The sequence below is a fragment of the Anser anser genome (assembly GCF_964211835.1).
Source record: "Anser anser genome assembly, chromosome: 3".
NCBI lineage: Eukaryota > Metazoa > Chordata > Aves > Anseriformes > Anatidae > Anser > Anser anser.
The window spans coordinates 49,888,095-49,910,319 of NC_139722.1; the positions used below are offsets into that span (position 1 = coordinate 49,888,095).

The 22,225-nt window shown below is 40.4% G+C and overlaps 1 protein-coding gene across 7 annotated transcripts in view; it reads left to right on the forward strand.

Annotated features, from left to right (window-relative positions):
• The window catches only part of LOC310897824 (uncharacterized protein), a 92,774-nt gene that overhangs the window by 59,501 nt on the left and 11,048 nt on the right, over nucleotides 1–22,225 (forward strand). For 5 of the 7 annotated variants that reach the window (XM_083831847.1, XM_083831850.1, XM_083831853.1 and 2 more), the window contains 13 exons: nucleotides 3,142–3,295; nucleotides 4,485–4,580; nucleotides 5,028–5,183; nucleotides 6,130–6,359; nucleotides 7,763–7,901; nucleotides 8,284–8,404; nucleotides 9,324–9,433; nucleotides 10,216–10,365; nucleotides 10,536–10,589; nucleotides 13,080–13,247; nucleotides 14,181–14,333; nucleotides 18,251–18,385; nucleotides 20,032–20,184. In XM_083831847.1, coding sequence (XP_083687973.1) covers nucleotides 3,142–3,295; nucleotides 4,485–4,580; nucleotides 5,028–5,183; nucleotides 6,130–6,359; nucleotides 7,763–7,901; nucleotides 8,284–8,404; nucleotides 9,324–9,433; nucleotides 10,216–10,365; nucleotides 10,536–10,589; nucleotides 13,080–13,247; nucleotides 14,181–14,333; nucleotides 18,251–18,385; nucleotides 20,032–20,184 — 1,819 coding nt within the window. The remainder of the gene's footprint in view (nucleotides 1–3,141; nucleotides 3,296–4,484; nucleotides 4,581–5,027; nucleotides 5,184–6,129; nucleotides 6,360–7,762; nucleotides 7,902–8,283; nucleotides 8,405–9,323; nucleotides 9,434–10,215; nucleotides 10,366–10,535; nucleotides 10,590–13,079; nucleotides 13,248–14,180; nucleotides 14,334–18,250; nucleotides 18,386–20,031; nucleotides 20,185–22,225) is intronic. The other 2 variants (XM_083831851.1, XM_083831852.1) reach the window with 2 other exon arrangements.

Sequence of the window (22,225 nt, forward strand, 5' to 3'; positions counted from 1 at the left end):
GGTGTAGACATATACCTCCTGTTGATTTTGTTTTCACCAAACTTGGTAAGAGTCCTTACATGCTTCATTGAAAAATCTTAACACAGGATGTCTGAGTACAGCTGTCCTATTATCTGAACATTATAGCACCTTTATGTTGTGATTCATACTTTACCAAATAAAGGAGGATAAGGAGGGAGGAGGTTCTGCAGAGGCAGACTTAAGAATTCATCTTTTTGTTCTATTACAGGATCTACATTTTATATTTTCCTGTGTCAGAGGGTGCTTAATAGCAGGCATAGGACTTCCAGGATACTGAGATCTCCGTTTACCTTCCTGTAAAAAGTTAATCCCCCATCACAGAAACCAAAATAAGATACATTTTTCAGGACTTCCTAAAAAGCAACTGTCTCCCTTTTCTCCCCTCTCTCTTACCATATGTTGTCTGTCAGTAGCGATCACAGAATGGTTTGAATGTACTCAAGAGAAATCCTTGGCAGAACTGAAACGAGGGCAGGACATGCAAAAGTAAAGGAAATTTCAACTCTCCTCCCCTCAGTAAAATCCATTGGTGGCATGACATAAGGCTGGATTTGTAGGTGTAATCAAAGACCATCTAATGGAGCCACCAGGTTAGGGAGTCCACCAGAACAGAAAAAACTCCTGGACTTGGTCCTGAATAACACACAGGACCTAGTTCAGACTGCAACCATACTGTGTTTGCATAAAGCATCCTTAAAGGAACAGTGAAAGCCAAGTAAGTATCACCATAGCTGGGATCAACTTCAAAAAGGGAAACTACATAAAAATTAGAATACTTAAATGAAAAAAAAGGGGGGGGGGGTTAGCTAAGGGAGTTAAATCCTTGCAGATGGCATGGAGACTCTTTGGAGACATACTGGAGGCACTCAAGAAATGTATACCACATGTGAACAAAGACTTAAGAAAGGGTATGAGGATGCTGCTATTGCTAAACAGTAAGATGAAACAGATCGTTAAAGCAAGACAGTGTCCTTTAAAAAGCTGAAGTTTCATTGCAAAGAAGAAAATAGAAGGGAGTATAAACTGCGATGGGCTAAATGTAAAATGATTCAAGACATCCCAGGAATGATTTTTAGGAACAATTTTGCTGAAGGCATCGAGATAAATAATAATTCTTATGTCAAATATATCAGGAGCGGTCAAATACATTCAAATGTATACTACCAATCAGTAGGGCCAGTAGGTCTTCAGCGAAGATAAGGCAAGAGCACACATTTTTTTAAAAACAATTTGTTTCTGGATTCCATATAGCAGAGGTTCCCACACTGAAACCTTTTTTTATGGGAGAGGCATCAAGAGGATCTGCTGCAAATACAAGTTGTCACAAGAAGTTATGGGAGAAATGAACTGAAACAAAGTTTAGCAAGTTACCAAGAGCAGATAATGTTCAAGAATTATGAAAGAACTTGAGGATTAAAAAAAAAAAAAAAAAGGGAAAAAAAAGGAAAAGCCAAAGTACTAACTGTAGTGTCTAGTTTCTTGCATAGAACTGCTTTGATACCTGAAGACTGAAGGTGACTGGTGTGTTGCCAGTTTTTAAAAAGGATTGCGAGAGTGATTTGGCTAATCACAGGCTGATAAACCTAATATTAATTGGGTTTAGGTTCAAATTAACAGAAACTGTAATAAAGCAGATGAATGGACAAATATGATGTATTTGGCAGGAGTCAGGACTCCTGGAAAATGCATTCACGCTTTACAGAAATTGGTGTTCCCTGAAAGTGTTAACAAACATAAATAAGAGGTTGATACGACTTGTCTGGATTCCCTGGAAGCTTTACTAGTCTCAATGGAGGCTCTTAAGGAGTCTAATCAGCTATTGGACATGGGAGGAGAGGGTCACATTTGTAAATAATTTGTTGAAATTTAGGAAGGAAAAGGCTGTAAATGGGCGACTGTAGTAGTGGATAAGGGAGGCTACCAGTGGTGTCTCACAGGAGTCTGAACTTCCTTCTGTGCTGTTCAGATGTTCACAGATGGCTTCAAAAAGGGACTGAAGCTGAATACGGTGTGTACATGACACCTAGATATCCAGGACATGAAGGGCAAGGGCTGATTGGAGAAGGACCTTATAAGACTGAGGGCAAAAATAAAATAGATGGAGGTCAGTGTGTCATTAAGCACATAAAGATGCAACTGGGGGGGGGGGGGGGGTGGAACTAATCCCAATGTGTAAAATGACAGCCTCTGACTTAACCGTTACCATGCAGTAATGAAATCTCAGAGTTGTGACAGATAGTTCTGTCAACATTTCAGTGCAGTAGCGATCAAAAAAAGAAAAAAAAATCAAATCAATTCCCTTTAGGAAATGTATGGAGAACAAAAATAAGAACACCACTCTATCACTGAATAAATCAGTGTTGATAAGGCTATGCAGTTCTGGCACTCCATAACAGAAAGGACAGAGAACTCAGGAAGGTTCCCAAGAAACCACACAGATGATCAAAGACACAGAACAGGTTGCTGCATGGAGTAAGTAGGACTCGTGAGGTAGGACCTTTTTCTCAAACAAGGAACTGTGTGTTAACAGGAAGTATAAAGAAATGCAGTTTATCATATGCTTCATCTTTATTATTTTTATTGCATGGGCAATTAGTTTCTATTTTTACAACACCATTTCTACCACAACACACCTACACAGGGTGTACAGTGTGGCACTAATTTATTCCTTTATGAACTTCTTTGCCAAGTTTGATCCCAGAAGCTGTTATTTGTCCCTGTAATTCCTTTGTTAGTCCTGCAACTGATAAGAACTGCATGGCATTTTTAAGAGTGCTTGTGTGTGTGTCAAAAATGAAAGAACAAGATCCTTTTCTTAGAGTTGCCATTCAAAGGAGCATGTGCAGCTACAGAAAGAGTTGGAGCCTAGATTGCTTCTCATATCGTGAGATCCACTTTATCATGAGCTCTTTGTTTTGAAAGCATGTGAATGAAATACAGGTGAATTGAGCATGACAAGGAGGCTGCGTTGAAATGGCAAAATCATGACTAAACTTGGTTGAATAATATATTTACATGATGCCTAGGGTGTAGTAAAAAGTAGCTTTTGTTGTAGAACATTTGGAGACTTTTGAAGCAATCTAAATTATTTTTAATACAAAAATTTTGGTTCCTTCACAGGGAGACATTTTTGTCCTCAGGGAATGTTTCAGCCTACCAGAATGTTACAGACAGGATATCCCATGCACTGCCTCCACTTAGTAACTCTGTGATTCAGAGTGCATTTTCTTCACAGCTACGGCTCCCACAGTTCCTGGATCCTCAAAGCTGCAGGGTGAGTAAAGCATACCTGCAGAGACAGTCTTCATCTATTTGCACTGAGCTCTTTGGAGAAGAAAGTCCTCTGCAGTTCTTGCTGGAGTGCTTACTTTTCCCTACCATATTGCAAAGAACCTAATAGCTAATTAAAAAAATTCCCATGATCACAGCTTATTAACTTGATTCATCTTTTGGGGTCTTAGAAAATGCTGTCTACAAAAGTAAATAATAAAAATTTAGGATGGAATGTAATCACAGTGGTGTCAGCAAAATGCAATTATTCTCTGTGCTGTACGTTGGAATGTTTTGCCTATCTTTACTCTATTGATGCTGTTTCTACTAACTCTCTGTTTTGGGTAATAATCCTTATGAGCTCTCTCATCACTTGGCAGCAGATTTGCTTGCCCGTCACGTCTGTCATGATTATACATGAAGTGTTTAGGTCTACTGGTTTGTTAGCTATATCATCGTGCAGAGGTACGCAATGCCACATCAGCTGTCTGTATGCTAAAGAGGCGCTTTGAATAACACTGGCAAAAAAAGTTGGTGTAATGCTAAGGGAAGTAAAGGTGAGGCTGGCTGGTGATATTAGCATGTTCTGAGGTAATAGGCAATTTTAGATGACCATTCAAAGTTCATGTTTCCTCATGTTAATCCCATCGTTCTAATTTTCCAATACTCGATACTATTGTTTTATTTTTAAAAATGCCTTTCCTGAACAAGAAGTTATAGGAATAGAATTTTCTTCTATTTCTGCCTTGATTTTGGTGACAATGACACATAAGACCTCTTTAGTGTAATGGAGAAACAAGATTTGTACTTGCATGCAAAACTGCAATGTCTTTGATGAATAAGATGTAGGCTCCTTGGGGAATCTTGTCCTGATGCCTCTGAAATATACGACCAGCAATAAGTGATTGGCAGTCACTGAGTAGGAACCTAGGAGCTATTCTGTGGAGGCAGAAGCACCACAGCATCTTGGTAGGAAATACATTCTGGAATGAATCTTATTGCTTCCTTCCCAAAGAGAGATAATAGATGCTTCTCTCTTCTAATACATGGCCTACTTTCAAAGTCAGAGCAGAGTGTATCACAGATCAAGCATCTTGGCCTCTGAGTTGCCTTTTCTTGATCAAATTATATGGGAGTCTCATAACTAATTGAATGCTGTTCTTATTTATGAGCAGTTGTCTCTTTTCTTTTAGACACTCATGCATTTTCCTTGGAGGACATTCCTAATGGATGGAGGATTGTTTCCAGTCACTATCAACAACTCAATTAATGTAAATTACAACATGCAGGTACTGTAAGACAGCAGCTTTGTGCTTATGTTCAAAGACACAAAGACAAGATGAATCTACAATGCAAGAGGAAAATAAACAAATACTATCTTGTTTCCTGTCTTTGTTTTTTAAAGAACAGGAGTGAACCAAAAACATCTCTCCTTTTTTCTGTCCAAAAGTCCATTCTACTGTTTACTTCATGTTTGATCTTTCTCCAAGCAGAGCAGAGCATTTCTGTTGATAATGAACCTATAATTCTCATTTTTCTAGTGTGCTAGAACTAGAGAATCAGATTATTTTGATGCATGGGCATATGGGTTTTAGGACCATGGTGCTAAAAGCTGGAACTCTATTTGGGTTTATAACACACACAAAAAAAAAAAACAACTGTGCTCACAGTAGCTGAGATTTGCTATTGGTAAGCTCTGAGCCACAGACCTTCACAAACTCTCCCTTCCTCTCCAGCTGTGCCTGTGCAACCTGAGTGATGCAGACCGAAGAGTTGCTCAAGGGGAGTTGACTGCAATGCAGTTTCTAATGGAGGATGTCTTGCAGAACTGCTACAGCTGTGCTGTGGAAGATCACAATGATTGTCAAGCCTCATTAGCTAAGAGCAAGCAGGTACTTCTGACAACTCAGTTTGTCTGGCATCATACAGCTTCTGTATAGGACTCCTTTAGGTTTTGCAACCAAATCTCTGCGAACTAAGAGACCCAGACCTGAGAAATGTTGTAATAACCTTACCTACTTCTGTCCATCTGGTAAGAAGCCAAGGGAACAATGTTGTCTCCTACAAATCCTGAGTGCTCTTGAGAGAAGCCCTGGTGACTGATGCACCTTGAGGGCCTGCTGGTATTGCTAGAATTCTGGAGAAAGTGGAGATTGTCCTGACTTCTCCCCACAGCCCACATAAGGCCCAGCTCTTTCTTTAGCAAGAGCTACTCAGTGCCAAAGGGAAAGGAGCAGCTTGGCCACTGTTAAAAAAAAAAGTTAGTTATGGAGAGGCAGAGTATTTGTGTTGTGGACATATATGTGAGGGATGCCTGCTGGGGGCACCTGCCAGAACCTACACAAAGGTCTGGTTCAAGGAGAGGGGAGAGATTCAAACTGCTTGTGATGGAAGACAGATAATGATGACCAATTTGTAAGGTAAAATGGGTGAAGAGGACAAATGTAGTTATTTTAAGATCTGCTTCCTTCAAGATCTGAGCTAAGAGTTTGATTTCTATAACAATACTTTTAGTTAGAGAAAAAAGCAGAGTTGATGTTGAAGATAACTCACTTGAAGGAAGCAGTGATATAACAAAGGATTTCACTTCTGTGTAATTTTATCCCCATCTCTGCTGTATGGAAGTACTCATTGCAGTCAAAAAGTAGCCCTGTTTTTTATGCTGTGCTCCGAAGGACACTGGTGTACAGGCCAGCGGCAAGTTTTGATTGTGCAAGAGGCTGTCACGTGTCTCATTCCACTGTATATTGCATGAGATGCTATTAAGCAAAAAAGAACATGTGAAAAACTTGCCATAAAACTTTCTGAAGCAAAATATTTCTCTATGACTTTTCACAGAACTTGGCAGAAATGATTGACACAAGTACTAACTGGTTGCAAAGCAGCAAAAAAATGTGCAAACTTTTGCTGAGGCATCAGGATCCAGTCCTATCATGTAACTTACTGAGATCTTTCCTGATACTGTGGAAGCAACTGGAAATGTTAAAGGCAGAATGGGGACAGCTGAAGCTGAGGACTGAGGATATAAATACAGTTCCTCTCTACAAAGAGTTTTGTGAGCAATATGGGTAAGTCACTGTTGGATGCAAGAGTATTCCAAAGTGACTGAAAAGATGACAAAGGAAGGAAGCCTCTGCCTTCTTTATCCATTTTCCTCCTGTCACCCTCTTTCACTTGCTTTTTTTTTTTTTTAAATCTATATTTATTTTTTCTCATTATTAACCTAGTGCTTTTGCTTTCCTCTAGAGGCTTGAAAGCTGCCTTTCTTTCCTGTGTTTCCATATGGTTGTTTTTTTCCTCTTTCTATGTCTATTCAGATTGTTTGCTGATGATGTTTTCCAAGTGCATTCTTCACAGTTGTGTGACCTGCCTCTGTATTTCAAGCCTCATAAACAATGTTAAGTACGGTATTTTAATAAATGGTAATTTTGGAAGCCTGATAGATGAAAAATAGTAGAATTCTTCCTAACCCCCTCACTTGGCTCAACTTGGAGCAGTCAAGAATAGAAAACTGGAAGATTTCCATGAGAGAGGCCCTTCTGGAAGTAGAAAATGGAACACTGCCTTTTAAAAAGCCTTGTCCCCAGAAACCACAAAAAAGGAATGTAAAAGAGCAAGATAGGTGAAGTAAGGGTGAAATCTGTGCATGAAAGTGCTGAAAGACAAAGCTGTCATGCAAGGGAGCATGGAGGAAGCAATGCTTGCTGGGCCTCTGCTTACAGGGCCAAGGTGTTTTGGACTGACAGGGTGGAATCCACCACAGAAAGTTTTGTGTTTGCAAACAGGGGTGATCTCCATGTGGCAAGGATAGGACTGTTTTGAAAAATCCCACCATGTTTCCCTTCTCCACACCCTCACCTTTCCCCCTTGCATCGATGAGAGTTTCCTTCTTCCTTCTCCCTGAGCACTGTGGTAACCTTTGTGTCAGGCCATCAAAGGTGTAAAAGGCAGCGTGTTTAAAGCAATAAAATGTAACAAGGTATATGTGCCTTGCTAATAGCTCCTCTGCCTCTCAGAGCAAAGGGCACATCTGCCTTGGCACTTAGCACTCAGGAGCGCTTTGCAAACCTGTGACCAGGAATGAAGGAGAGCAGGCAGAGGAGGTGAAAGGAGTTTCTTTGTCTACTTCACTGACAGTGATGGACATCTGCTTGTTGGTGACCAGATCTCCCTGCTTTGTCTGGCTGATGCCCTGTTTCTTCCCCTCAGTTTTCTCTTTGCGTTTTTATAAACCTGGAGAAATTACTGAACTATATAATAAGGCAGGATCCATGCAAAAGAGACTCCTGTCCTGTTTGGAGTTTGAGTGGGAATAACCCAGTGGGCATATTCAGTGCCTTAGACATATTCTGCACAGGCTAGGAACAGGGCCAAGGGAAGGAAAAGTGAAACTAAGATCCAAAGTCAGTAAATGCAAACACAGTAATTTTGAGAAAGAATTTCTGAAATACCCATGTCTTGGTGATTCTAGCACAGACATCTTGCACCCGGCCATGAAAGCCATAGCCAGACAAGTGGGCACAGAGGAGGACTTTGGAGGGCCTGTTACAAGCACTCAGCGTATACTTCCCCCAAAAGGAGCATCAGAAATTGAAATGAAAGTTTATCAGGTAAGGGGAGGATCATTAATTGGTGCATCACAGTCTGGTGGGCACCTGTGGAGGCTGTTGAAGGGGGCGTTTGGCAGATGTGGATGACTGGGGATGGTCTGCAGTGGCACCTCTACTTCGTGGAGCAAGGTGTGGGTCTTAGGACAGCTGATGGTAGCAGGAGAGCCTACCTCTGTCCAAAGCACGTGTGGCACAGGGAGAGGCCTACAGTCACCCCAAAATTATGTTAACCATGATACTGTACCTGAAACTACTGTATTTTAGAAAAGAATGGAAAGAGGAGAATTGTTTTGGTTTAGGCTGGTAGTTTTTGATATTTAGCAGGTGGTTTTATAAACAATATAGACATCTAGTATAAGCTAAGTATTAAACGTGATTCCAGCTTCGAAAGCTCCTGGAAAGCCTGGAAATCCACATGATCCATGATGTGCAGAAGAAGATTAAACTGGAGATGACTCTGGTGACATCTGAAAGAGCCAGACAAGAGAGCAGCCTCCCCACTGGTAAGGAGAGCTAAAATACCATTGCTGGAACACGTGGGGGCCACAGACTCAGAGCTGAAAAGCAGCCCTGATGCTTACAGAAGCAAAGCTGCCCTGTGTGTGAACAAGAAGGCAGGTTTGATCTCAGCTCCCCACATCCCCATTTGGAGGCCAGGGACTGGCTGAACCATGGGAGGGTATCACTGATTGAAAATGGTGTCAAATTCAGATTCCCTAAATCTAATATTTGACTTTCTCATTATACGATGAACATTTAACCATAATCATTGCAAAGACAATGTTGCAGACAGCGCTGAACTCTAATTATTCTGGAATCTGCAGGCAGCTTGAAACAGACTGATAAGAAAGTACTTCTCTCCTCCTCTGTAATGGAGTGTTAATATTTTAGGCATAACAATGCAATCTAAATGCCAGACTTTTTAGCATGTTACATGTTTGCTTTGTACAAAGACAGCATGGGTATTCACAGGCACATAGAGTACAAAAAGAAAAAGTGGACATAAAAGGGACGAAAAATATGCCCAACTGCCTCTGGTTGAGGTTGCAGGCAGCCATAATCACTGTACAGAAATGTTCAGTTTCACACAAAAGCCATGTTCTTTTCTCAGTATTTACAGAAAACTCCTATACACAATTGTGGGCCGGGTCATTATTGACGGAACTGGTCCATAATGAAATTGCATTTTGGCTTTGATACCAGAACAAATGTGATATTGCGGCTCAACACAGCTTTTGCAATCTGTTTGCAATGACATTTACTTTTTGTTGTAAACGTTTTAGGAAAGCTGAGAAACCTTAAGCTGTACAGCACGCCCAGTGTCAAATCCCAGGGATTACTGAGGGATCAATATTTTGTGACAGTGATACCCACTGATGGTCTGTTTTGTTTTCTTTTCTTTTTCTCCCTCTATTCTTGCAGAGCTCTGGAAACATAGGGTAATGCAAGAAAATTTCTCAGTTGTACGACCACAGATAGTTGAAACATTTGTTCAAAGCCTCATGGAAAACTACCAAGAATCAGATACAGAGGTACATATTCTGCATTTCTATCTAAGCGACAATTAAGCCATGTTTACAGCTTTGTTTATTAAAGCTCTTGTCAATCACTGACCTAAAAGAGAAACACATTTCTTAAGCTTTTGAGCTCATATTCAGATTATGTTGTTTTGTAATAGCAGTATTGGCAGCAAGCTTGTGTATTGCCCTGCTGCCTTGTGACAGCTTTATTTCAGATCTCAGGACTGTAATAATGCGAGGATGAGTTAGGGCTGCAGGTTTATATCCAACCGCAGTGCAGGATTGCAGGGCTTTATGCAGGCTTTAAGCAGGGGAAATTCTTCTTCCTGAGTCAGTGCTAAATCAGGGGTCCAGAATTATGTTAGGAAGCAGTTTTATTTTTTTTTCAGTAAAATCTAAAGAAAATATTTACGACAAAATGACCATTTCAGGTTAAAAATCACAATGCATGGGGTTTTTTTGAGAGAAGGGATGTTGGGGCCCAACAGCTCAGGCAGTTTCTGAGCTGGTGAAAACATTTCTCTACTGAAAATTGTCTTTTAGCTTCAGATAGAAAGAAATACATTATACAGTTCCAGCTAGAACCAGCCAAAAACCTGACAAATTTGTTTACCACTAGATCAGTGAAACTGTAGATTGGGTAAAAACATTTACATTGAATAATTTTTGCATCACTTTGATATCACAGAAACATTTAATTTACAATAAGGTGACCATATTTCATTTTGACATATGCTGTATATAGCAGCTTGTGACTCAGGCAAGCTGTAAGATTTCTTTTTTGTTTTTCCTAGGTTACTTTTAAAAAAAGCCATTTACAACAGTGTCTTACCGTACTGGGCTGTGACATCATGGCCAGAGAACGCAGCAACTTTGAGACCTACTCCATGTTTTATGAAAATATTCTCCAGCAGCTGCATCATCTACTTTACCAAAAAGAACAAGTATGCTCAGAGCATTGATTCTACTCTTCAAGAACAGGGCAAAGAGGTTTCTCTGGGTGGGAGGTACTTGCTAAGTAAAAATGAAAGCCAAGCTGTCAGGCTGGGAATTTGCTGAGGTGGAGTTGGGCTACACGAGCACATTCACCGTGCACCTTTGTGCTTTCCTTCAGGAGCTGCATGCGGTGGAAGAAGGTGGCAACCAAGGCGATATGGCTCTGATGCAGGTTGGTGGTGATGGCCTGTTGACTGGTAGGGCTTAGCGGTCCCATTTGGGACAAACACATGGTAACAGTCTCTGAGAAGAAAGGTAGGGGGGCCCTGGGGCTGCTGTTCCTTTGCTCAGTGCCAGAAAGAATTGTGAAATAAAGATAACCTGGAGGCAAAGGTAGTAGTAGCCTGCTGTTCTCTGGTTCGTGTTCAGAATGGATGATATACTGGTAACCTTTTAACTTAACCTTCCACTGATGGGCTTCTCTTCCTACACATTTTCCCAGAGCACTTCAGTCATATGCATTGAGCAAGATAGAAACAGAAGTGGGTCAGGCACGTAGGCTATGCTGCAGTGTAGGTGCCAGGTAGGCTGCATGATGGTTGCATAAACAACTCCCCTCAAGTTGACTTGACTTTGCAACTTCATCTGTGTTTTTTTTAGGATAGCGGGTATGTGTGGGTGGAATTTTCTGAAGAAGTAAATCCAGCCAATAAATTAGAAATGCCATCTTGTGGTATCATGTGATATCCGTATAATCTATTAGCTGAGTTGGAGGCTTGGCTCCATCAACATAAACGCCACTGCTAGAGGCATGTCAGCTTCCACAGAAACCTACAGTACAGAGAAGACTGCTTGAGTTTCAGGGTTGTTTGCACACCAGCGTTGGAATACCTGCATGTTTTTCAGTTTTTGAAAGATTTCAGTTTTTCTTCTCAGTGCTTCTTACCTGTTTCTTGACCAACTTTCTTATGCTCTTTCCAGTTTTTGCCCTCATATCTTTTTTCTGTACAGTGTCCTGTCAGCAACCTCTCTTCTTCCCTGATTTCACTGTCTGCATGTTTTGGGAAGCTGGGGTGAGAGGGAAGATGAGAAACATGTGTGAGGTTTGGGCTGGGTGGAAAGATATGGGAAGAGCTGGTAGGACTTTCCAGGAGTCTGTGTGCACTGGAGTCTCTCCTCCCCTCCCCTTTGCCAGCCCATCACCACCAAATCCCTGTCTCATCTGCTTCGTCTTTCAAGTACAAGACAGCTTATCCCTTGTGACTGGCCAGCCTGAATAGCTGCCTACTGTCTCTGGGCTCCGCTTTAACCTCAGAAGAGACTTGTTTCCAGTTCCACTTGTCTTCTCATTAGCCTACAGCAATTAATAGGGGCTACTACAAGTCTGAAGAGAGCAAGTTCAGTTGCTCAGGAGAGGTGATAGAAACCATGACAAAGGTTCAGGCATGATCAGTCATAATGGAATAGCAGACAATTTAAAACCTAAAAAGTCTCTAGGGAACATACATAGACCATGTGGGTTTTGTTTGTTTGTTTTTCCCAATGTACTCTGCATTTGACTGACTTTTTGCTGATTTTACAAAAAAAGGCATCCAAAGCAGATGAAAACTAGTTCTGCTCTGAATAAAGATCAACAGAATTTTTCGGTAGGGCTAGAATACATGTATTTTCCCCAACATTCATTTTCAGAAATCTCTAGATAATGCTTTCTGTAAGACAAAAAAAAAAAAAAAGAACATTTCAGTGAGAAACTGAAGTTATTAGCATTTATTACTTAGACCTGGCACGCAGAGGTGCCAAGCAACTTTAAAAGCAGAGTGTGCTGTTGGCTGTACCTACAATGCCTATTTCTTATCTTAATAATGTAATACACTAAGAATCTTTTTTAGCTTTCCTCCATTGTGCTCATCCAGTTTTAAATGCTATTCAGTGGTATGAGAATGACCAAATTCTTACACCTAGCAATGACCCACCTATGTGAAATGTAAATGATGTCATTTAAATCTCTTTAAATTCTACCATGCACCTTCCTATTTGTGCTAACCTGCGTGCCCTTTCTGAGAGTATGTTAATTGTCAAATATCAACAAATGGAACGCATAATTGTTTTTATCGTATATTAAATGGTCTGTATGTACAAGCTTATCAGCAGACAGCACGTGTGCTCTGATAAATGTATTACCTCACAGCTTACTGAACAAAGCCTGGTCACAATTCTGGCTTTCTCTCTGGAGGCAAGGTAGATTATGCTACAGAAGGCCAGGCTCACCTGCAGAGTAGACCTGTGCACAAGATCTTCTCCCAAAATAAGGCTCCCAAATCCTGCTCTCTAATCTCTAATCCTGTTCCTCCCTCCTGCACTCTCTTTTTCTTCTGTCAGTTCTCATACCCACTACATCTTTCTTTCCTGATTACCACAAACAGTCTTTTTAAGGTTATATATGAATCTTCCCCCCTTCAAGGATTGGTCTTGAACTGCCACAATTCTTCCTACTGTTTCCAAGAAGAAAAAATATTTCTAAAACCAACAGAGATGTACCTAATGGATTATGGGTTATTTCAATGTGTTTTTTTTTCATCTAGCCACTCAGATAGGACGATATTGTCACTCTAATACTTAATTCTGTATCATGCTACATATTCAGAGCTCTGAATCATTTACTCCTAGGCTATGGTGTTTGCTCATCTCTAGCTTTGCTCATTCACTTTCTTTGCTGTGATAGATTGCGGGGCTGAGTCATGGAATGATTATGGAAATAACTGCTCTCAGAGCCCAGGTCGCTGACTTAGAGGAAGAAAATCTCAGTCTCAAAGAGAAGATAAGGAAAGAAGTACGGGATGAATACGAATCATTAGTGCAGAACCTATTTGTGACTTGTGTCCATCTAAAAGTAGGTACAGAATAAGACGGGGTACCTAATTGGTCTTTTTTGTGCTGCTGATAATTTGCCAGTATGTGTAACACTCAAAGGAATAAATTGCTGTAGTGTGCCAGGTGGATGAGTGGGTGAATCATTTATCTCCTGCTGTATATTTTAGAAGCATCCCGTAAAAATGTCTGGTAGAAAAATTGTGTACTTGTTCCAAGACAGGAGGCATAGTCTCAGTGGAACAGGTACCACATTAGAGAGAGTGATAGAAGCTCTTTTTAGTTACTGTGGAGGGAACTTTTTGGATATAATACTTCAGTTTGTAATATTCTACATTATTTTTCTTGAAAACTTTATGGCCAGTGTGTAATAGTATTGCTTACTCTAACAATGCCTTTGTTTTTCAAGTAGTTCACTGGTTCCTGTGGTGCACTATCATATGTCATTACTTACAGAAATAAGGATACCGCAGTCTAGCCTATAAAAATTGACCTGATTGTGACCATGTGTCGCAATAGGGCAACTATTAGCAACTACTGCTGTAAAACAACTGCCTGTAGCAGATCCCCAGGGTTTTTATTCATGATCCATAAGCCCATCAATGTCTGTGATCAGGACAAGAGTGACTTGAGGAATACTGAAATTCCTTTTTCAGTCCTGAGGGTGAGACCATTTTTCACCAGAAAGCCTATTTTATCACCATGGTGCCACCGCTTCCATTAAATGCATACCTCTCAGGATTGCCAATGATTTGTCTATAAATGACACAATTGAAATTCTGCTCCTTGCAATGTCCAGATGTAAGAAGAATATTGCTCTGTCTTCCTGACACATTGATTGTAGGAAAATAATTATCAAGAAAGACCATCTGGTTGTGACTTCTGAAATCTTTTGAATGTTGCTTTTCCCATATGTGCACATTTAATCTCCAGTGGGTTCTGTTTGTAACTGCAGGGGAAGTTGGATGTCTATCGACTTAGCATTGAGCAACGAGTGCTTGAAATCATCAGTGAAGTGAGAAGGGAAGGAGTTGGCAATATGATTGATCTGAAGAAAAAGTTTGGATCCTCTGAAAATAACGGTGACTTGAAAGAATACTTGTCTAAAGTAAGGAAACGTATGTCAGTAAATGGACACAAGGATAATAACACAAGGTTAAGCTTGCTGAAGATGGTTTAAGTTACTGCATTCTATCTTAGACATCAGCTGGGTGAAGAGCATAAAGGTGGCCCATTACTAGACTCTTAATGGCTACTCATTTGTCAGGCTGTCGTGAATCAATCATCTTTGACTGTGTCTTTCTTCTCCAAGTACAGAAATTTTCAGCCAGATCCAGTCCTTAGATCCTGAATATCTGCATGTATTTGAATTGAGTTTGGTTTTAAACTTAGAAAGTATGGTGTTAGTTTCACTCATGACAGATAAAGCAGAGTTCCTATGTAGGTGAACATCAGAGGTTAAACTTCCATCTGAATAAGTGTAAAAGTGAACTCATATTCAATCACGTCAGACTGTGCTGTCATCTGTTGTCATTTTCCCAATTTTGCAGGGAGGAAACAGAAAATGAAGTTGCAGTGACCCAGATAAATGTGTTGATAGGTGTTTTATCTTATTGTGCAAGCTGTTCACACAAAAAAGTTGGGACAGAATCCTTTTTTTCCATTTGGGGTTACTTAGAATAAGAATATATTCAACTTTGTTTTGAAAAAGTGCCCCCCAAATTGATGTTCTGGGAGTTATAAACTAAAGCCTGGGAAGTAATTTTGAGGCTACAATTTCCAAATCAATCCCTTTTATAGTCAAACACATCTCTCCTTGGTAAAGTTCAATTTGTACTGAAACTATGATAGTCAGTCAGTGAATACAAATGAGATCAAATGGATAATGGCTAAATACTTCTGTCTGAAGCAAATATGCCTCCAGATCTTTCAAGCAGAGAAGTTTGTAAAACAGGATATAAATGTAATACCACTGTAGTGAGAAGGGCTTTCGACCCTCCCAGTGAAGCTGGGGGATAGGAATGCCCAGAAGTAAACGAGGAACTAGTGGAAATGGAAGAGTTCCATGCTTGAGAAGGCTGCAGGGAAATGTCCACATTCCCACTTGGAAAGGACAGTGTGCAGAGGCAGAGAACAAGGAGAGCGGAGAGCTCACATGCAGTCCAATGGCTACGGTGTGGGCAGGGTCATGGAAACTTGTTGGGCTGGTGCACACAGATGGAGCATGGTCCTGGGTGCTTACAGGGTGTTTTAAGAAGGGCCAGCAGGGAAGAGGAGCAAGAATTGGACTCAGTGTATGGAGTTCATTCTCTGGACAGAGCTGTTGTGTGAGTGTGGAGATGTACTCCTGAAAGCCTATGAGTCAAGGTCAGAGGAGGGAGGAACATTGGTGATGATTAATGACTGTGGTGGGAACCTCCTGCAAACTACCTGATCAAGAGGATAAATTGGATGGGCTGTCTACCGGGTGCTAAGAAAAGCATTCTTGACTAGAGGGCTTGGTTTTCATGGAGGTTTTATCCCTCTGGAAATCTACTGGAAGCAGAACAAAGCATTGTGAAAGCACAGGCAGTTCCTAGACAGCATTAGTAATAATATCCTAAATGCAAATGCTAGAGAGCCAGCCAGGGTAAATCCCTATTTCTGCTGCTCACAAACAGGGAAAATCTTGTGGTATCATCACAGATGTCATCTGACGCTGCAGTGACAGAAAAGATTTCAGGACCAGGAGGAAGGTTGCAAAATTATGCTGCAGCACTGGGACTTGAGACTTCTGGAGAGCAGACTTATTTAGGGAATTGCTAGGCAGAACCTCTGTGGAAACTGCCAAGAGGGGAAAAGGTGCTCAAGAAAGCCAGTATATTTTTTAAGAAAACTTAGATTTCAAAACCAACTGCCCTGTTATACAAGAAGACCAGGGAGTTTATCAGAAACTTGGCCTTACTTGACTTAGCAAGGATTTTCTTAAATGACTAAAATGCAAAAAGAGATATTGCAAGTAGAGGAAACATGGACAGGCCACAAAGGCAGAATCACAGAGTTCAGACCTGTAGTGATGAAATTAGGAAGGCCAAAGTTCAGATAAAACTAATATGGGGCACATGGGATAAGAAGGTGAGTTGACACTAGATCATAGAATATCCTGAGTTGGAAGGGACCCACAAAGATCATCGAGTCCCACTCCTGGCTCCATACAGGACCACCCAAAAACCAGACCATGTGTCTGAGAGCCTTGTCCAAATGCTTCTTGAACTCCAGCAGGCTCGGTGCTGTGACCAGTGCCCTGGGGAGCCTGTCCCAGTGCCCAACCACCCTCTGGGTGCAGAACCTTTCCCTAACCCCCAGCCTGACCCTCCCCTGTCCCAGCTCCATGCCGTTCCCTCGGGTCCTGTCGCTGTCCCCAGAGAGCAGAGCTCAGCGCCTGCCCCTCCGCTCCCCTCGTGAGGGAGCTGCAGGCCGCCATGAGGCCTCCCCTTGGCCTGCTCTGCTCTGGGCTGAGCAAACCAAGGGACCTCAGCTGCTCAAACGTCTTGCCCTCCAGACCCTTCACCATCTTTGTAGTCCTCCTTTGGACACTAGTAATTTTATGTCCTTCTTATATCATGACACCCCAAACTACACAGTACTCGAGGTGAGGCCACAGCAGTGCAAAATAGACTGGGACAATCCCTTCCCTCAACAAGCTGGCAATGCTGTGCCTGATAGTAAAGGGCAGTGCAGGGACACCTTTCAGTGCAGGGACACTTTGAAAACTTGAGGACTTGATTTACAAAAGCCTTGTGAAGGTCATTAAGGAGAACTACAAAGGGGATGCACAGCCTCATGCATTGGTACAAGCTGGGAGCCACCTGGCTGCATGGAAGCTCTGCTGAGAAGGACCTGGCGGCTACAGTGGCAAGCAGAATACGAGCCAACAGTGTGCAGAAATGGCAAACTGCATATGAGGTTACGTTAAGAATGGCCATAAGACAGATGAGTGTTGTTATTCTACTCAGCACTGATGAGGTGGCACCTGGCACAGAGCCCTGTAGAGGGGCCTGCTGGTATGAGAGGGGTGCTTGAGAAAATGCAGAGTCTAGCGGGTGGCTGCCAAAATGGCCACTGGCCTGCTGTGGAGTACATTGCCTACAAGGAGAAGTTGAGGGAGCTGATCTGGTTCAGTCAGGCAGAAGGGAGTTCAAGAGGTGATCTAACAGCAGCCTTCAACTACAGGAATCAAAACCAGAGCTGAACTCTTCTTGGTAGCAGCAGATGGTAAACAAGGGGCTGCAGGCACCAGTTGTGGTAAGGGAGGTTCCTGCCAGACATAGGGAACACTTTATTAAGAGGGTGGTGTAGCAGCAGGACAAGTTGCATGGGGAAACTGTGGGAGCTCCACTTCTGGAGTTGTTCAAGACTTGGTTAGACAAGACCATAGTGGGCACGGCTTAGTGTTGTCAGCAGTCCTGCTTTGAGCAGGAGGTTTGACCAGATGTCCTGGGGCCAGGACCTCCAGAGGTCCTCTGCAACCCTTTTTTCTATAACTTTTGTGTAAAGAAACTGCTTTCCTCTGCCTTAAGAACATTTTCCAGGAAGAAGTTGCTATTCTGAACAAAGAAAAAGAAAACCTGATGACTGTACTTCTTATGAATCCACTAATTTTGTTCTTAATAAGGACATTGTAATTAGGGTGAACCAGGCTACTAATAGTGTATGAACCAGAATCTCCATCTGGCATAATTAGAGTGTTTATCACCATTAACCGTGCTTCATTTCTGAGGGGCTTACCTGCTTGCTATTTTGGATTAGATTTCTTCCATTTTTTTCCCCAGTTCCTGGACAATGTTCACATTTCCTGTTTCCCTGGAGACACAGTAATAAAGTTTATTGGCAAAGGCTGCACTGGTTCAAAGTTTGAACATTTGAAAATTAGAATGAAATACAAATAGTTGCCTGCTTTCTCAATTGTATTTACTTCAAAACCACATATATATCTTGGGGAAAGTAATCTTTGTGGGTGTCTACTTTTACGGATGTCTTCTTTAGCAGGAACAGCTGCAGCTCTTGCAGGATGAAAATATCAGGCTAAGCAAGCTGGTGTGCAAGCTGAAGGCTCTGAACCATTGGAAGCAAACCACTCAGAAGGCACGGCTCTCTGCAAAACTGAGAGATGCTGAGAAGGTTATATTTCCCTACCATTTCATCTGTTTTTAGTGTCTAATTTTCTGCTAAACTAATGGTCAGATTGGTCAGACTCATTATTCAGTGAGTTTATAGGCTTTCAAGGTAACTGCAGGTTTTAGATATAAAACTTTTTCCCCTCTAAGTAGGAGGTTTAAGGGTGGTCTTCAGCTGTGAAGGGCATGAAACAAATCTCTGATGCTTGCTTGAAGCAAGAGCCTAGGAAGTATGAGCAGCCTGCTAATTCTGTTGTTGACTTAGAAGAGTAACTATAATATTTTACCAAAATAAACTATTTCACAACTGACCAAACCATATGAAAAAGAAGACAGGCAGATATGAAGTGAAAATGAACTAGACGGTTTGCTTAGGAGATGGCTGAGGTTGTTTTTTGTTTTGTTTTGTTTTGAAATTGGTATCTGCTTAAACAAAGCAGAACACAGCATGAGGTTTATAAATTTAATTACAGAAATACAAGATGAAGCACAAAAATGACTAAATTAAACTAAAGTGAAGATGGATGGAAAGAAAAGTGCCTCACTGCTTTAAATGAGGCTGATTAGAATGGAACAAACAGGTTATTGATTGTTACATAGGTTAATTAGCTGCACATGTCAAGCGAAGGGAAGGCAGAGTGGATCATATTTGTTAACTTAAAAAGAGTGAAACCAAAATGTTTTTTCTGTACTTGTTAATTTTGAAGCCAAATAAAACTGAATATGCATGCATTCAGTTCAATTATATCACAGAGATGGTAAATTGGTATAATATTTTATTAATTTATTAATTTATATTAGGTGTAGATCAGCCAAAGATGGATTGAATTATTGAAAACTTGTAGATTTAAATACGAAATAAGAATTATCTTCACAGTATTTAAAAAAAAAGTCTGAAAGAAAAATAAATGGGAAAATTTGGCTTTTTTAAATGATAAACTAGCTCATCTTGCTGAGACAGAATTTTCTTGTGTCTGATTCTGCAATGACCCAGCATATCTAAGAACTGGTATTTCACTGTCCTCCACTCCAAGTGCAGAGGATCCTGGACCTTGCTTATAATGGGAAAGGAGAAAGAGCTGTTAAATCTGTGCCTGACATAGTATCATGTATATACATATACCTTTACATTTGTGTTTAAAACAAACAAAAAGACCCTACCCAGAAGGAAAACAAGCTACATCACACATATTTTTCCTTTACAGATAATGAAGGAATAAACAGATTAGTAGATGGACAGCTCTTTCTAATGCACAAACAAGATGAAGTTTTATTCTGAGCTTGTTTACACAAAAGAGCTTGAATTGTTGATGTGGATGTAATTAAAGAGGTGCAGTAGTACCCACATGAAAGATTGTTATTATTTTAGTTAAAAAATACTGTCATCTCCAGCTGGAGTAATTATGCCTGTAACTCTGGTCAAAGCAAGAAAAAAATATGCAGATTTTCCGCTTTAATGAACCTCTCCTGTCCATTCTGTTCCCCATTTTGCCTTAAAATAATCCAGCCTCAGTTAGAAGAAAATGTTAACAATTCAATCCTGCTCTACTAAAAATCTCTTAGAGATTACCTTTCAAGAAACCTACTGTTATATGGAAGAGAGAAAATCACTGCTCTCATAACTGTTCCTGTTATTTACTTTATTTACAGGAAGCTATTCAAAACAAAAAAGAGTGTCTGAATGCTAAGATGATGGCAGAACAAGAGGTGACTTCATTTGAGGGTCAGCTCACGTCCATAAGGAAAGCTCTTGTAAAATCTCAAGCAGACAACGACAAGCTAAAGAAACTGCTACATAAACAGGTATCTAAGTTAAAGAGCTCCAGGTTCATCAGTATAGCAAGCTGAATTCTCCTCTCCATCTCACTTGCTTTAATGAGGATTTTGCCTACTGTTACTTTGAGAGAAATGGATTCAAAACCAACTGCATGATACAATTACTGAAGCTAGATATGTATTTTATAGCATTGAAATAGTGTGTTCATTTGAGCTTTTTCACAACTTCAGGTAGAGAGAACTAGGGAAAAACTGCAGCATCTTGTATAAAGTTTAAGTCACATGCCAAAATGACAGCTGCAGGCACTATATTCATATATGTGATCAACATTGCCTGATCTATGTTTTTGCAGAAGAAAAAAGACATTTGATATTTTATTCCACAGGCAAAAAAAAAAAAAAAAGTTACAGATCTTGAGTTTATTAATCTTCTACCCAATCATTAAATTTCAAGGAAACATTTAGACATGTTGTCATTAAACCCACAACAAAATCATTTCACGTTTTTTGCCATCCTAATAGCTTCATGGATATATCACTGCCCCAGCGAGCTCCCTTCTACACATGGCTACATGTGCTGAAATGGCTCGTTCCTCAAAGACAAACTGAAAAGTGTACCCTTCACTTGCAACATAATTAATGCCAAGTAACATGACTATGGAAAATAAGCCTTGTCAAACCAACCTCATTTCATTCTGCTGATAAGATTACAAGTTAGATAGATAAGCATAATGCTTGAGATGTAAAACATATTTGGAAAGACCTTGTAACATGTGGGTTAGCAGCATACACCTTCTGTGTTTTAAATTTTAGCATTATGCAATATCAATAAAAATGCTACATGGATTAAGAACTAGATTTTTTGACATCTTAAAAATGTGTTATTTTTATTAAATGAAGATGGTTTCTGATGGATTTCTACAGGAACTGGTAGCAGAATTACCGGTATTCAACATTTTGATCAGTGGCTTGGAAATAAATGCAAAATTATAGATTAAAAAGTTTACTGATGACATATTTGAGTAGGAATGTTAGTGAATTTGATGAGCCACATTTAGTGAATAATGGTGTGGGCAGAGCAGGTGTACAGAGTTGTACAGAGAGCTTGGTAACTTAACTATCCCTCCAAGAAATATTGCGGTTTATGAGTAGATATAGAATGAGAAGAAAGAAAGGCTTCTACAGAACAGGATAACAGCATCCCTACAAAGGACAGGGATTGTAACAGGCAAATGAATGCAGTGGAAGGAAAGGATGGATGCTGCAGTCTTTTAGTTTGTAACCAGCAAAATAACACATATACATTAAAAATGGGTTTGCGTACAACATGCTGCAATACTGCCTCTGGTTCCAGAGTATGCTATAAAAAGATGAGAAAATACAAAGAGGATGTGGAAATGGATTACAAAAAATGATTTGAAGGCTGCAGAAAACAGTCTAGAGAAGGACCCAATCTATTGTGCCTATCTAAAAGGAAAGTGGCTTGATTATAGTCTCCAGTTATTTTGTAGGGAGAGAACAGCAGATCTTAAAGGGTCCTTAGAGAAAGGTGTAACAAGAGGCAGTACCTAAAATTGGAGGACAGACAAACTGAAAATTGGAAATAAGAAACAGTATTTTCAAAATGTGATTAACCATGGAAATGACAATACGTCTGAGTATCCTTAAGTCAAGACCAGATGCCTTTCTGAGAAAGATGGCTTAGCTAAACCAACTTGCTCATTCCAGTACAAGAGTAATTGATGTAAATGTTGTGGCATGTGATATTAAAAAGTCAAATCTGATGCTTAATTGTTCCATCCTGAGCTTGTTAGTCTATGAACCTCCAGTCTTAGTATGGCTTATAGAGCTTCCCAGTGAAAAATATTTGGGGCCTGAGTGCTTTGAGTTCTGACTTTGTGTTCTGATTTTTTTGCTGGTATGGTGTTGCCTTTGGATGATAAATTGGTTTTCTGAACAGACAAGCTGCCAATTTACTTCCAAAAGACCCACTGCATCTACCATCTTTCTAGTAGCTGTTTTTGTTATTGGTTTTGTTTTTTCCTTCAGTTTCTGACATCAGCTTCTG